The sequence below is a fragment of the Sminthopsis crassicaudata genome, chromosome 2 (assembly GCF_048593235.1).
Source record: "Sminthopsis crassicaudata isolate SCR6 chromosome 2, ASM4859323v1, whole genome shotgun sequence".
Taxonomy (NCBI): Eukaryota; Metazoa; Chordata; class Mammalia; order Dasyuromorphia; family Dasyuridae; genus Sminthopsis; species Sminthopsis crassicaudata.
In genome coordinates, this window is record NC_133618.1 from 314,038,510 (window position 1) to 314,055,707 (window position 17,198).

Sequence of the window (17,198 nt, forward strand, 5' to 3'; positions counted from 1 at the left end):
AACTTTGCTCATTCTCAATAATCTCTCACGCGTCCTTCTTTATTCACCCTACCCTCACTCATTCAAGCTGTCACGACAGTTGCCTTTCTAGTTTCCCTACCACCAGGGTTTTTAAAATTTTTGTTTTATTTTGTTCTGTTTTACTTCGGGTTTTTTTTTTTTTTTTTTTTTTTTTTGATCAGCCAACTGTTAAACTCATTTATTAAGCACTTGCTAAGTGCCTAACACTAGGTTTAGAACTAGATTTGCAATCTCTTTGATATGGTGAATATCCTTATAAATTAACATCTGTATAAACCTGTTATCTAGACAGTTGCCGGGGTACTGAAAGTGACTTTCCCTGGTTCTGGCGGAGAGTAAAGGGCAGGGGCTGGGTCTGAAATCAGATCTTCTGACACCCAAGCTTGGTTGACTGGCCATTACTGTATTCTATATCATATACAATCCTGCCAGATTAATATTTTTTATTAGGATTCATTGGCTCTCCAATGTTGATCAAATTCTGTCATCCAAAGCCTTTCTCCTCTACAATCTTAAAATCCGTCCCTTTCTATTTGCACTTCAATCACTTTCATCGGCTGCCTCTTAGCTGAACCAGTTAAATCATTTAACAAATTTTCTACTTCTTTTTTTGCTCTTCCAAGTAGTCCGTCCTTTGTAATCCCAACAGAATAACCTTCCTTATTAAGAAGCCTGGTCATGTCATATCTTTGCATATAAATCGTCAGTGGCAAAATACTGCTTACTGAGCAAAGTTCAAACTCCATTTTCCTGGTATTGCAGCCCCTTTACGATCAGCATTCTACCTTTCTAACCTTGTTTTATATTTTTTTCAATGTACTTTGCACTGAAATAAAACTGAACTACCCTCTGTCCCCCATCCCCCAAACTTCCATTTGTGCCTTTGCTCATATCATTTCCCATTCCTGGAATACCCCTCTTTTCACTCTATGTTTAAGTAATTCCTGACTTTTCAAGGCTCAATTCAAATCCATTTTTCCTAACAACTACCAACCAGCTACTCCAGGGCTTTTCTGAAGTTCTCTAGTCCATGTCAGGCACCAATTTAGAAGAAATAACAAATATCAACTAAAAGTCATTTATATGTCAGGCTCCATGCTAAACACTGGAAATATAAAGAAAATGCATTGCACTGAGGCAGGATGCTTCAGCATGAGTGCTGGTTAACAGTTGATAGTTCAGTTTGTCTGGAATACAGAGAATGTGGAAGTAATAGAGCAAAATATCATATATGCTACTTTAAACTTAATGTTCCCCAAAGCAATACCTAGCATATGCCTTGGACATGGTGGGTACTTGAATATTTGGTAAATGAATATCAGATTGAGTGAGCTAGATTTCATGTCTCTTTGAGAATACCAATGAACCACTTATGCTTTTTAATAAACCAAGTATCTAATACAGCATTGCACTCTAGAAATGTTTACTAGTGATGAAGATAAGGATGGAGAAGAATGGATGAAAAGATTTCAAGTAGGATGAGTGAGCTTAGAAGTATATAATTCATAATCAATTCTTGTTTTCAACCTAGCCTTACTCAAAAGTCAAAAGTGCATCCATCTTATACAGAAAACCATATCATTGTCAACATATCAATAAATGTTTATTGAACTAATTTTATGTTCATGGTATTGTGTAGATGGAAAATATAATATATGACATTTTTACCTTATGGCCCTTAGAATCCAGCTGGGGAAATAAGAAGAATGTTGTAAGTTGAGAATTACAATAGATGGTACACAGAGTGATGATACAAACAAGAATTGTTCAAGCAAGAAAAGGATATTAATAATTATGATCAAGGTTGAGGTAAATAATGGAACTTCACAAAGGCAGTGAAGTTTGAGTTGAGCATTGAAAGATGGAGTTAAGAAGACAGGAAGAGATAAGGTATTCTGAATGACAGAAACTGTAAGAAAAGGCACAGAGTTGGCAGTCTTCAATGTGTAGAAGAGAAATAATCAGACGAGTTTGACTAGAAGAGTGAATAGAACTCTGAGCCTAGAATCAAGAAGATCTGAGTTCAAAGATAACATCAGACACTTATTAGCAGTATGACCTAGGGCATGTCATTTAACCCTGTTTGCCTCAGTGCCCTCATCTATAATATGAGCTAAAAAAGGAAATGGCAAACCACTCTTAGCATGTTGTGAAGAAAACTTCCCAAACAGGATGGAGCAGGGAGTCACAAAGAGTTGGACATGACTGAACAACTGAACAACAATAATGGGGGTTCTTGAATGCCATTAAAAGAAGTCAAGCCTTTATTCTGAAGACTATGGAAAACTATTCAAGATTTTTTGAGCAAGATCAAAGTGATACTTTAAAAAGATTAACCTAGTGGAAGTACACAGAATGAATTGGAGTAGAAAGAAACTGGAAGCAGAAAGATCAGATATTCATTCAACATTTATTAAGGATTGACTATGTGTGAGACCCTATGCTTGACACTTTGGATACAAAGATGGTTAATGAGGTGACTGCAACAGAGATAGAAGGTAATAGAGGATCTGATCCAGAATGATAGCACTGGGAATGGGAAGAAAGAGACAAACCTAAGAAATATGGCAAAGATAGAATCAATAATGTTGGACTGAGGGAAAGTTTTAAAATTGGGTGACTAGAGAAATAGTAGTTGCCACCAAAAGAAAGTCTGAAAAGTAAAACAAGTTTTTTAAATTTTCTTTTGTGGAAGGAAGGAAGGAAGGAAGGAAGGAAGGAAGGAAGGAAGGAAGGAAGGAAGGAAGGAAGGAAGGAAGGAAGGAAGGAAGGAAGGAAGGAAGGAAGGAAGGAAGGAAGGAAGGAAGGGAGGGAGGGAGGGAGGGAGGGAGGGAGGGAGGGAGGGAGGGAGGGACACTATCTATTTATTGGGTGATCAGGAGTAAGCTGCAAAGAGCCAGAAGATAGGTTCTGCTATAATTAGTCAACAGAAGTCATCCCAAATGGGATTTATATGACTTAAATTGTGCCTAAGGAATTAAGGGGAAGATGAAGGCTATTCACAGAAAAGATATTTATAATCCTTCATTAAACCATTTCTGTTAACATAGGCACATAGGCACTACATTTTCCATTTCATACTTGCCTTTTCTTCTTCACAGAGCATCCAGTGCACCACTTTGGGACAGCAAGGTGATACAGTAGATACAGTACTGACCCTTAAGTTAGGAGAACCTAAGTTCAAATGTGACCTCAGACCTTTGGCACATTCTAATTCTGGACATGTTACATAGTCCTGATTGCATCACAAAAACAAGAGGGAAAAAATGTGTTCCTTTGGGTCCCCTCAAGGTATTTAATAAATGTTACTGGATGACCAAATATTTGTTGAATTAATGAAGGAATGGTTTGTTGGCTAAAAACATTGCCTTTTTGATTGAAGTTCCAACATTTGGTGACCTAGTTGGTGTGATTCATCACACAGTGTCTGGCACAGAATGGGTGTTTAATAGATGCAAGATCAGTTGATTCATTGAATGTCTAGTCTTCCAGATCTTTACCTTGACTGCAATTTCCTGAAATCACAAGGCTACTAATGATTTTGTGGGAATGAGTAGAATGGCTCCAGAGCTAGTAAGAGAACAATTCATAAATACCAACCATATTTGCATTCTTGCCACAGCACCAGACCTATTTGAAGCCCAAAAATCACTAATCAAGAGTCAAAATAATCTAAATTACACTCATAGACTGTTAGGAATAGAAGAGATGCAAGAGATCAGTTAGTAATCTTTCTACCTTGTGACTAGTAGTGTCAAGTAGTGTCAAGATTAAGTGATTTTTACAAGATCACACAGTCACTGGAGCTGAGATTAGAAGTTAGGGTTCCCTTCTCTTTTCCTATTCTCTTTCCAAGGAACTGTCCTCCCCCCAATATTTATTGCTGTTAACATGAGTTTGGGCTGCTAAGGGGCGCCATATGCACAGAATTTTCATCTTTCTGAGTTCAAATCTAGCCTCAGATGCTTAGCTACTGTATGACCCTGGGCAAGTCATTTAATTCTATTTGCCTCAGTATCCTCATTTGTAAAATGAACTGGAAAAGGAAAAGATAAACCATGCCAGTACCTTTGCCCCCCCCCCCCAAAAAAAAATGGGATCAGGAAGTCATATACAACTGAAAGCAATGAACAAAAATGAAATATTGGTTTGACACCTACTTAACTCCTCAAGAGGTTTTTGCACTTTTCACCCCCAAGAATTTTGATCATAAGCATAAAACAAGTGAGCTTGTGATGTGGCAAATTTGGCCTATGTATACATTAGTATCTATACAAACACACATCTACATGAACTTTTTAGAAATACAAATGGGCTCTATACTCCATGGCTCCCATTCAATTATGAAGTTTCTGTCCTCACAAAGACACAATCTGCTGTGAGAAAGAAATTTGTGATGAGTGTTGTACCACAGCTGCCTAAAGTTAATTTTCCTTTCTTCTTTTACATGGTCCAACTGGGCCCGTGTGTGTGTGTGTGTGTGTGTGTGTGTGTGTGTGTGTGTGTGTGTGAAGATATCAAGGCCTGGCAAATCATTTTCTTTGCTTGTATCAAGAACTGAGGCAATCAAGGAGACTCTAGTCAATAGACTGATAATGTTTCCCTGGAAGATTCAATGGTAGATACATTTTGCAATGCTCATTATTCATTCTAATTTTTAAATCACAGAGGGAGAAGATAGTAAGGCTGAGGAAACTTTTGGGATATTACAAAAGGCTTCTCCATAAACCTGTTCCCCCCCAAAAAAAATTCCTGGTGGTTCTTTTTTGTTCATTCCTGTGCTCAGCTGGTGTCTCTATCCTCTTCCATTCAGAAAGCTTGATTCTAGAAATCATAACAACTGGTCCTTTCCATAAAGTTGAAATGGAGTATTTTTCTGAGGGCTAGGTTTCTAAAGCCTCCACCGGGGACCCTGAAGGGAAGAGAAGAGGGACATTCATTTTGGAGGGGATTTGCCTAGGTCTTCTGAAGTCAGGGCCCAGAGCTCCATTTGATGGCATCAATCAATCAATCAGCAAGCATTTATTAAGCTGCTACTATGTGCTGGGCCCCATGCTAGGTTCTGAGAATGAAAAGACACAAATGAAATAGCCCACCCACATCTTCAAAGAAGTGCATTCTATTCATTGAATCAATAGGAAGGGCTTGTCTACATTTCTCTCAGATGGTATAGTCTAGTGCAATTTGGAATCAGAGAACCTCTTTCCAAATCCCAGTCCCCATTATTTCATACCTGGGTGACCAAGGACAAACCATTTAACTTTCTCGGTCCTTAGTTTTTTATCCATAAAATGAGTGGATTGGACTAGATAACCACAGAAGTCCCTTTCTGTTCTAAAGAGGCCCCTGTAGGTTTTGGGAAAGAAGAAAAAGACACTTTTTTCAGGCTGTTTTACTGAACTGAGTTAAGCTAGCTTTGTAGGCACCTGAGCAGCATAGCCACATGCTGGAGAAAAGCTCAACTTGCACTTGGCTTACTTAATTTGCATATTCATAAGCCCCCCACAGCTGGTTGGCTGCCTGGCCTTCTGTAAAAGCTTTTCGGTGCCAGAGGGAGAGATCCAGCACTGTATAAGTGGGCCCTGCCCTTTTGTCCACTTGCCACACCCTGGGAGCCACTAACAGAAGCATCCCAATTCATCTTAGCTACATCGGAAAAAACTTTACTGAGAAGAGCAGAAGAGAGAAGACAGTGATTGATCCAAGTTTATTTTTCCACAAATGATCATGGACATTGTAGCCTCAAGACATCTTTCTACCCATCTACACTTGAGGGAAAATGTCCCCCTGACACAAAGTTACCAGGAACCAGATTGGATGTAATTCTTCTTGGGTAAGTAATAATAATCTCTTACTCTTATCACTTTTGTATCCTCACAATAACACTGTGAGGTACTTAAAATGAGGAGTTTGGGCTGATATGATTATGAGTATGGGCAAATAGTAATATTCCCATTTTATAGTTGAGGAGACTAAAGTTAGAACTTTTGATTCCATAGAAGGGTTAAAAAATAGTGTGGTATAGTGGATAGAACACTGGACTTGGAGTCAGGATTTCAAATTCTATCTTAAACATTTACTAACTGTGTTAACCTGAACATGTTTCTTGACTTTTCTGTCTCAATTTCTGCCTCTATAAAATGAGGATGTTAGACATGACCTCTAAGTTCTTTTCTGACTAAATATAAATTCTACGATCCTATAAAAAGACTTCAAAGCAACTCATCTCTGACATGTTTGAGGAAGCTAAATAGTTCCTGATTGTTGATGTACCAATGAAATGAACAAAATTATATAAAAGGCAGACTACACACTGCATAACTTCTGAATAGGGACAAGAATGGAAAAGACTGGGAATCTTGACTGCTTTAGGAACTTCTAATTCTACCATAAACTAACTTAGTTATCTATAAACAACAATGATACAATAGGGTTTCTTTTCTATCATTGGTTTTAAATATGAAAGTGAAATGGCTCACGCCATCTGGTGAGCATACATTCAACTGACTAAATCAATAGAAGGAGCAAGCTATTTGGAAGGAAGGTCTGGAATCTGATTTCTCTCCTCCAGGAGACATTATCTTTTGTCTGTGTATTTATGGAATGTTGACCCTGGACAGTATTAAAGAGCAAAGTGGGGAGTATCCCTGTGCTCCAAACAATTGGGACCAGAGCAGAGCATCTTAGCTACTTCATCATTCAAAATGAAATAAAAATTTAGTGTTAGCAAGAAATATGCTGATACAAATATATATGTGTATATCTAAATATATATCTCTCCATATATATGCATAGGTATATATATGAGTATGTATACACACAGAAAAAAAAAAAAAGGATCATGCCTTTAGTTATCCTATTAGTAATAAAAGCAGAAATGGAAGCCTAGTATGGCCATAGGGAAAATTGTGTAATTGGCCAAATAAACAATCCCAGACAGAAAACCAAAGGGTAAATAGGGTCTTAAAAATAATCTAGTATAAGCTATTAATTTTATAAATGAGATCCAGAAAATTTCAAAAATCATGTAGCTAATGATTGGCAATCAAGACCTAAGTCTCATAACTCTCACTCCTGTGTTCATTCACCATCCCCTGGCATCTTTTTAAATTCCCTACTATGATGGTAATAATTCAGTGATATTAACTCTGAAACTTACTTTTCCCAATATTTGCATTTTAAGACATCTGAATGCTTAAACCAGTGGTCCTCAAACTTTTTAAATAGGGGGCCAGTTCATTGTCCTTCAGTCTGTTGGAGGGCTGGACTATAGTAAAAATAAAAACTCACACTCTGTGTCTGTCCCTCATCCCATTTGCCATAACCGGTGGGCCGCATAAACGTCCTCAGCAGGCAGCATCTGGCCCTCGGGCAGTAGTTTGAGAACCCCTGGCTTAAACCATTAAATGTCTAATAGTGAAATTTCTAATGGTTGTTCATTCGTTATGGCATCCATGGGAAAAGGAGAAAACTTTGGGATAAGGCAGTTACCTCACATATCACCGCACTCAGGTTAAGTTCATAGCAGGATTTAACAATAATAATGATGCATTAATATTTGTTCACAACAATCCAGGGAGGTAGGTGCTATCATTATCCCCACTTTATAGGTGAGGAAACAGAAATAGATAGAAGTTAAAGGATTTTCTCAGGACCACATAGCTAGTAAATATCAGAAGCTGAATTTGAATTCAGGTCTTCTTGACTCCAAGGGTAACTTGACATAGTAGATAGAGTGCTAGACTTGAGAATCAAAAAACTATTTCCTAGTTAAAATCTGACCTCAGACACTTATTGGCTGTATGGCCCAAGGCAAGTCACTTAAGCCTGTTTGCTTCAATTTTCTCATCTGGAAAATGAGTTGGAGGAGAAAATGGCTAACATTCCAGCCAAGAAAACCCTAAATGGGGTTATGAATAGTCAGTATGACTGAAAAGCAACTGAAAATTTTTAACTCTAATTCCTGCATTTTATTCACTCCCCATTTACTTGCTGGGCCCAAAGTCTCTTTGGGGAACCGGACTAACTAGAACTCACTGAATTAAATATGCCCACAAGAACTAAGGCTTTGCTGATGAAAGTACAGAAGGAATTACACTAAACCAAATTTATTGAATCTTCTATGATTAAGGCTGCTCTTTAAATAATAGCAATAATATCAGTGATCAGACAGACTCAGCACAAGTCCTATGCATAGTAAGTACTTAAGAATCAGCTGCTGAATGATTATAATAAAAATAACAATAGATGGTATCTTTTATCCAAAGACTTCAAACTATCTTGTCATTTTTTGTTTGTTTGTTTCTAATTTAATCCAGAAGAATCCTTTCTGTTTTTTAAAACCCATACATTAAGAAACACAAGTATCTTCCAGTCACTAAAGGTATCACAATTCTCCAGATCCTGGCTTTCTCTTTTGGAATCACTTTAGCAGCTGTTCCATAGTGTTCTTGCAGCAGTAAACTACTGAGTTTCATACTTAAAGGGAAGTGGCTTGTTGGGAATTCTTTCTTGATAATGCTACTGTAGCATTATCTACCACAGCCTAAACTTCTATAGGTCCCAGTTTGTGTGGTTTAATATCTTTATCCTCAGTCAGACAAAAGGAGATTGCCCATTTAAGTGTCTTGCTCATTCCGTGTGTCTGTCATTCCATTTCATTTGTGTTTTGCATCTGCTGTCAAGGGAAGCCCAATGTTGACTTGCAGCTTGTTCATGAGTCCCAACCATTCTTTACTAGTGGTTGAAATGTGGTTTTTGAGGATGCCACCTTCATGTTGTGCAGGGAATCAATCCAGTTCAACAAACATTGGTGAAAGGAAATGGTTTTTGTATCTTTGGTTTCAAATGTTCAAAGATGAAGGTTTTACTGATAATGGCAAGAGTCATATATTCTAAGCTCTATATGTACTGAAGAAGAGCTATAATTTTCCTTGCATATTGATGTTCAGACATTTTTTGTCAGAAAATTATATTTTCTGTCTAATAGTCACACAGATGACTGGTTTCCATGATACATCCCCCCCCCCATCTCTTAGGAATAAAAAGATCCAAACAGATATGGTGGGTACCATACCATTTTTGGTGTCTGATGAATGCCTATCTTTTCAAGGATTTCCTTTCAGTTTAACAAATATGAAATGCCTATTATATCTAATGCGTGGTGCTAGGGATGTAAAGATAAATAAATCATGGTCCTTGTTTTCAATGGATCTTTTTATGTTCATTGTTTCTACTTCCTCTAGAGAAATAAGAATTTCTCAGTCTGGCTTCTGATCTTATCTCTCAACTAAAACTGCTTTCTCCAAAGAAAGACAATTTTGTTATTCATTCATTTCTGACTCTTTATGACCTCATTTGGAGTTTATGTGACAAAGCACTGGGTTAGGTAGAAATATGAAAAAATATTCTAAGCATATGGAGTAGTAAGATTAAAGGTGCAAAGACAAGAAATTGTCATATATAAGAGAGGTTGATCAATGTAGTGTCCTGATCAATTTGATGAATTGCCACAATCAACTAGATAAGATTACAGGACACTGATCTTTGTCTAAAAAGCGCCTCTCAAGGGAACAGATATGCACTCTAATATTTTGCTTAGAACACTGGTTTACAGATGTTTTAGTTGAACATACAATCAATAAATTGTTTTTTCCTAGTAAGTATGCTGAAGATGAGGTGTTATTCTTTTAATGCCTCCTGTGTAAGTGCTGTGGTGAGTGTTAAATTGTAATTATTCTAAAGGGCTGATACCCAACTCAGAAGCGGGGAAAGTTGAGAATTTGCACAGCTTTAGAGGGGGTGGAATGGGGAAAGTTTATGGTGAAGACCAGACCAGTAATTGGCTTCCATGGTGAGAATGGGATGTAAACCATGCTTCCAACCAATTAATGAGATGGAATCAAGCCATTGCTCTTTGTGGGGAGGAGTGGGAAGGGGGAAAGGGAAGGATGATGGTATTTTCCCCTCATTCATTTCCCCCAAAGATTTAAAGGACATAGAAAACTCTTCTGCTTGGATGTCAGTGATTGAAGCAGCCTCCAAGATATTTGATAATATCACTGGACAGAACTATATGGGGTAAGGTGTAAGGCTTGGAAAGGTAGGAAGGGGCCAAGTTAATGAAAGGCTTTAAATATCAGCTTTATATTTGTTCTTGGAGGTAATGGGAAGCCACTAGAATTTACTGAATATAAGATGACATATTTTGATGATGTAAAGGGGAGAGGCAAGAGGGACAATGAACTCTTACAAGGTGAGCTGCTCTCACTCTGTAGCTTATAACATAAGCTGTGAAATAGCTTGACCCTTTTTCTAGCACATTCTCTCCCTATTTGCTGTAGTAAGGGGAGAAGGGGAATTTCTTTTTTTGTACCCCAAATTGGAAATAATGTTGATTTCTAGGAGAAACATGTAATAAGCTTAAGAATTCCATTTCTTGTCTGCCTTCTTCTCCTTCTTTCCTTTTCTAGAGTTCCACAGAATGAACTTTACCATATTTAATTCTAAATCCAAGAGTCCTTGAGGACACTGGGACCTAGAGGAGATTTTCTCAATAGTGTGCTCCTTGAAAAAGAAGGAAGATTGCCAATATAGCTTCCACATCTAGAGGACTGAAATCATCTTGAGGACTGAGGGGAGGAAAGCTGAACTTTGCCATTTTCTTGAGATTACCATGAGTTTTTAGGCTAATAAATATCTGCTGAATGGGGATTATTTGTTTAGAGCCCTCAAAATGTCTTTACTTTCTGAGAGGAATTTAATGAGCCATTTGAGTGATCTGTGCTTCTGTCTTTATTGTTAACTTCTGTGAATTCTTTTCTTTTTATGCATCTTCTATAGGGAATAAAATAATAGCAACTGTATACATAATCCCTATTGTATATCATGTGCCAATGTGGACCTACTGGCATATTGAGACAAACCTACATATGAATTATGTCATGAACATTTATTTTCCTGGAGTGCTCCAGGTTGTAGTATGAGCCAAAGAGAATGATCTTTTGAGTAAAAAATTGTCCCATCACCATGATTAGATAGGCCATCTGCACTGTGAGTGCTAAAATGATATAATACTCCTGGCCTCAGATATCAATATATAAATGTGAAGGGTTTTGAGTAATGAAGTAGTAGGTACTAAAATGCTTATTGAATGGTGTTAATGTAAGGAGGTAAATTTGACTTTACAGATATCAATGACTTGGTAGAATGACGAACATTGCAATGGAAAGATGATGTGCCTTACTCAAAAGGAACACATTAGATAAGAGGTGGTGTTTCTGATAAAAACAAAATAGCTGATATTACATAATCCTTTTTAAATTTTTCTCTTACTGTTGAGGGTGCCACCATTCTCTCAAGTCACCCAAATTCACAACTAGGTGTTATCCTCAATTCCTCAATCTCCTCTAAATCCAATCTGTTGACAACTTATCGATTTTATTATAACTTGAGCTCCAAAGCCTATTGGAATGGGATACTCTCCACCAATGACTTGAGTTTACATGAGGAATGGCAAGAGCAGGGGAGAGAGGAGTGCTTTTCTCGATTTTTTGGACCTGCTTGGAATCTCTCTAGTCCCTTTGGGTTTTGGTGCTTTTGACTTTCAGCTTCAAAAAAGATGGATGATGCCAACCCCATTTTGGCTTGCTGAATGACAAAAGAAGCTGGAAAGACAGATGGCAATCTCCATTATATCCCTATTCTCCAGCGTTCTACACTAAAAACTTGGGTAAGATCTAAGACTGACACACACTCACACACACACACACTCTCTCTCTCTCTCTCTCTCTCTCTCTCTCTCTCTCTCTCTCCACACACACACACACACACACACACACACACACTCTCTCTCTCTCTCTCTCTCTCTCTCTCTCTCTCTCTCTCTCTCTCTCTCTCTCTCTCTCTCTCTCTCCACACACACACACACACACACACACAGAGTTTCCTTACCTTGTAGCTTGTGGGGGAGTTTCTTTACACTGTATTGTTTAGTAAGTATTCTCATATATGAATGTATATATCGATATAAATATATAGATTGCTGTTGTCCTTTGTTCTTGAAAAGGACCATGACATCAAGGAGGTGATGCTATGACATGCAATTGGATTTAAGTGAGGAAGGGCTGTATAAGGTAACCCTCCTTCTGGAGGGGAAACCCTCCAGAGCCGTCTGGGTCGAGGGGCAAGATATAAATCAGGACTAGAGAGCACCCTGGATGTGTGTGTGTGTGTGTGTGTGTGTGTTTGTGTATGCTCGTGTATGTAGTATGTATACATATCTGTGGATAGATATTTTTCTGGGTTTTGTTTTTTGCTATTGACTTGGATAAATGGATTTCTTGAGTACTTCCTTATTATGTGTATTTTGGCATTGGTTTCTATGATGTCTCTTGTATCAGTCCTCTTCCCTCCTTTGACCCTAGTACCATTCTGGGTCTAGTCTCTTCAGTACACTTCTGCTATGGGACTTGCACTTGGACTATTGCAGTAGCTTGTTGGTGGTATCCTGTCTCACATTTCTCCCCATGCCAATCTATATCTCTCCTTTAGCTGACAATTTTCTTAAGTGCAGGTCAGACTGTGCCACTCTCTCTACAACTTCCCAAATAACACCAGGTATTATTCCCTTTCACTTCAAGGATCAATATAAAAATCTAGCATTTGAAGCCCTTCATAACATGCCATTCCTATCTCTCCAGTGTTCTTAGACCTTAACATACACTGAGGTAGTAAGTGATCAAGTGCCAATCCCTAGTTTTCTTATTTTAACTGGTGGTGTTTGGTGGGTTTAAAAAAAAAATAGTGTTGGTCTAAAATACTTTGCCATCTATTTTTTCAGTTTTCTAGAATACTAAGCAACTAGGAGTAATAAAATTCTATTTCAGACAGTAAAACACATATCTCTTTTTTTTTTTTTTTAAAGAGAAAGGTCAATGCTATAGGCTAATAAACTTTATAGCAAATCTTGATAAAATTATAGAAATATTAAGAGGGATTATTAATATATTATTAAGAGAAAAGGTGTGGTATAGTTGAGTATAGGATCTAGAGAAAGACCTCTTCCCTCTGACATTTACTAATTGTATGATCAGAGGTAAGTTTTCAAACCCTCAACAGTTATAGAATCACAGATCCTTTAAAGCACTGATAGTATAAATATTGTTAAGAGACTTGTGCTTATAAAAAAGAGAAATGTTAGCATCAGAACAAGACATGCTATTTTTATTTCATCCCCATAAGGCATGACTGACTCTCCTCAATCAACCAAGAAAATTTCTTCCATGAAAACTTTCATCCAATAGCTCAAAGCCATGCTAGGCAAACAGCTTATACTTTGAATTATTTAATAGACATTTCTAGGTCTTGTTTGCACCTTGATTTAACAGAGGTGATAGACCTAGTTCACATTTAGTTTTTTAACCTGATTCAATTCAGAAGTCATAGCTTGTAATTGTTGAGCAAGTAGTATAGAATACTCCTCTTACATAAGGTTTCAACTACAGGAACGGGGTTTGAAGAATGAATGGATGATAAAGCATTTATTAAGTGTTTACTATGTGCCAGACATCATGCTGTGTTGGGGATATAAATACAGGAAAGCAAGACAGTCCTGCCTCAAGAAGCTTACATTAATGGGGGGGAGGGGGGAAAAGCATAAAAGGTAGCTAAATAAATAAGGATTTGAAGGAGTAACTGGATAATAGGGAATAAGCTGATATAAAATGAAATGAGCAAAACCAGAAGAACATCAGACATAATAACAGCAAGATTGTAAGATGATCAACTGTGAATGACTTAATGATAATGAAAACTATTCACCTTTAGAGAAAGAACTGTCTGAAAGCAGATTGAAGCGTACTTTTAAAACCTTTATTTTTCTTGTTTGGTTTATATTTCCTTTCATCATGGGACTAATATGGAAATATATTTTGCTTGACTACACATAAAACCTATATCAAATTGCTTGCCTTTTCAATGGAGGAGGAGGAAAGGAAGAGAATTTAAAAACTAAAAAATTTTTTTAAATATTAAAATTGTTTTTTCATGTAATTGGAAAAAATGGTAAATTTTAAAAAATAAAAAAAAGAACTAGGAAGTGATATACAGACCTGATTTGAAACAAAATAAAGGCACTTATCAGATATTACCTGTCACCCTGAGTAGTTTTAGGAGCAGAATTTAGGTTTCTAGTGGGACAGATAAAGAGAGATAACAGATTGTCTTCCACATCTGAAGATATTATGACGAGAGATGAGACTTATTTTTCCCAGGGAGCAGAAATAGGAATAATGGGTAGAAGAGAGAGGCAGATTGTGGCTCAATATAAGGATACATTTCTTGATTATCACATAAAAAAAAAAAAATGGAATGTGCTGCTCTGAGCAGCAATGAGTTTTCTATAGGCAGAACTCTTTAATGAAAAATAGGTAATTATATGATAAGCATGTTTCAGAGGGGATTCAAACTTCAGGTAGGAGACTGAACCAAAGGGCCGTTGAGATTTCTTTCAGCCCTGAAACTATGATTTTTAAATATTTCTTTAGCTAGAGCAATATAGGATTTGCCTAGAACACCAACTACTCTTCTGAACCTCAGATTTGCCCGGAATAGAGGCAGCTCTAATTAATTAAATTAACCCCAAGAAGTGTGGAGGGGGAAGGAGAAAGTCCATTTAGGTAGTGTATAAGCAAATGGTTATAATGGTGACTGGGGTTTTCAAAGAGAGGGAGATTCTTTTTAACCTTCTCTTGAAACCATATGAAACAATTTTTTTAAAAAGGCCAAGATAGATAACTACATTTAGAATTAGTCAGATGGTACAATGATCATACATTTAAAAAAACCAAAAAAACCCAAGAACATACCCAAAATGCAGCTGAGGGGCATGAGAGGATCCATGATAGGCAAATAGGGTCCTCTCTGAAAGGTAAGTTTTAGGAGTTTCTAAAGTTTCTTTTTCTTCTATTTCAGGAGTTTGCAAAGCAGAATTTAAAAATCTGGTCCTGTTATGGTCTTTCTTAGATCCCTGGAACTGAAGAGTCAAAGTTTTCCTCCTCTACTTGTTCCCTCTCAGTCTTCTAACTTCAGAGAAAACTCCATCATTGAATGAACCAGTGCATTACTGAGGATAGCCCCATGAGCTTTAGCTCTGAGTATTTAGGAAGAGACTGCAGTTTTGAAAAACAGAAACAAAACTATTTATGAATACTTTCTGGTTCTAAATTTCAGTGAAATTATAACAACTTGATAATCTTGTGAGAAAACTGTCAGCATGGATCCAAATTTTCTTTTTCTTTCTTCTAAATCTCAGACATATTCTCACATGGGAGAATCAATGAAAGAAGAAGGAAGCAGCCCATCTTCTAGAGGATGTGGGCAAGATTCACCCATTCCCTGGGACCAAATCACCATTTCTAACTTTGTTGATTCTGACTGGTTTTGTGATGAACACATACAAGCTAAAAGGGCCAGAGTAGAAACTATTATACAAGGTATGGCTCTTTCACCAAACCCACTGGTAACCTCAATCAATTCCAGAGAAAAGGATAATGGGAATCTCACAGAAAAAAGCAGGGAGAATAAAAGAAAACAAAAACTTCCTCAGCAGCAGAATCCTCAGGGGGGAGAGTACTCAAGGGCCAGCAGAGAAAACTGGAAGAGAGAAGGTCATCATTTTAAGGAACAGCTTCAAATGCTGCAGCAGCAGCTAAGACATCTTCAAGAGAGACTCTTCCAGCTTTCTGAGCACAGTGTCTTGGTTCAAAGCCAAAAAGCTACTGAAAGGAAAAAAGATTCTTTAAAATACAAGAATGACTCAAATGACCTTTGGGCTATTGATCATTATAAAGATCTCAAAAGGAACTTCACAAAAGGAGAGAAACCCAAAATTTCTGAAGAGGAAAGCCAGTCTAGGGCTCCCCGGTTGATAACTTACGAAGAGAAAACTCTATCAGAGATATTAAAGAAAGAATTAACTGGAGCTGTGTCACAGGTTGTAGATTCAGTCTTAAGAAAAGTATTTACAAAACCATCAGATCACCAGATTCAACTGATAAATAGCATCCAAGTGCCAGGACAGGACAGAAAAAGTGGTTATTCTATCATTACAGGGAACACAAAGAAAGATCAGTTTTCTATGGAAGGTTCCCAGAACATGGCACAATTACAAGCTGAAGCCCAAATGAGCGCTTTGTCATTGTCCATGAAGAAGTATTCAAATTCTTTAGGGCATCCAGTCAATTCAAGAATGAATCAGAATCTCTACCAGAATCCTTCAGCAAACTTAGCTATGACTTCTCACATTCAAGAGAAACAGATGCTTAGCCAACTATTAGGGTATGGACAAAATGCCCATTGGACTTCTAGCTCTCCCCAAATTTCTTCCTCTCAAGATACTTCCTCCCCACAGTCTCTAGATCTATCTTGGAGTGCTATTAAGCATCAGTTACCAAGCATGAGTCAGCAACAATACCCACTGCCTTTTACCTCTAGCCAAGTAGAAAATCTGACTCTTCTTCCAACAGTGAAGATGGAACATGGAAACCTGAAGACCAACATAGATGTGATCCCTTTCTCTTCTGTCCATATATCCTTTACTGGTTACTGAGACTGTCTTGTCACTGTCCCAAGAAATTGAAAAATTATAAATGATCGAGGGAGGCCTGCATGACATGTAGAGAAAAGCTAAGGTTTCTCTTTCATGGTTTTTCTCATGCCTTTTCTTCCATACCAGTCTTTATAAGAATCCAAAGCTTTTTATTATATTCAAAAGACCAGCCTTGCAAAGAGATGACAATTGCCTATAGTGTTTTTTCATGGACTCTAGGAAATCTTACCAAAATTATTCCCTCCAGTTCTTGTCATGGTAACTGGTAGTTTGCCATTAGAAATTAAATTCTTTGGGTCTTGAAGAATTTTCTCATTCCAAATGTATTAACACCAGGAGAGATATCTTTAGGTCATTTAAAACTAAACCCTTAATATTTTTAACCAAGATTTCAATCCTGGTAGTCTTTGTAAATAACATACACAAAGTAAAAGTGCTAGACAAAACCATCATGCAGGATATGATGGAGACAGTATTAGTATCTGATAGTTCATGAGAAAAAAATCTGACAGTTCCTGGTAGAACAAGAGAAAGAATGTACTGTCAGAAGTGATAAAGGGCAGTCGTG

General features: G+C 37.4%; 1 protein-coding gene across 1 annotated transcript; it reads left to right on the forward strand.

The window, feature by feature from the left end:
* Positions 1 to 5,643: 5,643 nt before the first annotated feature.
* On the forward strand, positions 5,644 to 16,630 carry PROX2 (prospero homeobox 2). The gene is made up of 2 exons (XM_074284791.1): positions 5,644 to 5,854; positions 15,046 to 16,630. Exon 2 carries the CDS (start codon positions 15,296 to 15,298, stop codon positions 16,628 to 16,630), a length of 1,335 nt encoding a protein of 444 aa, XP_074140892.1. The 5' UTR covers positions 5,644 to 5,854; positions 15,046 to 15,295.
* The last annotated feature ends 568 nt before the right edge of the window (positions 16,631 to 17,198 follow it).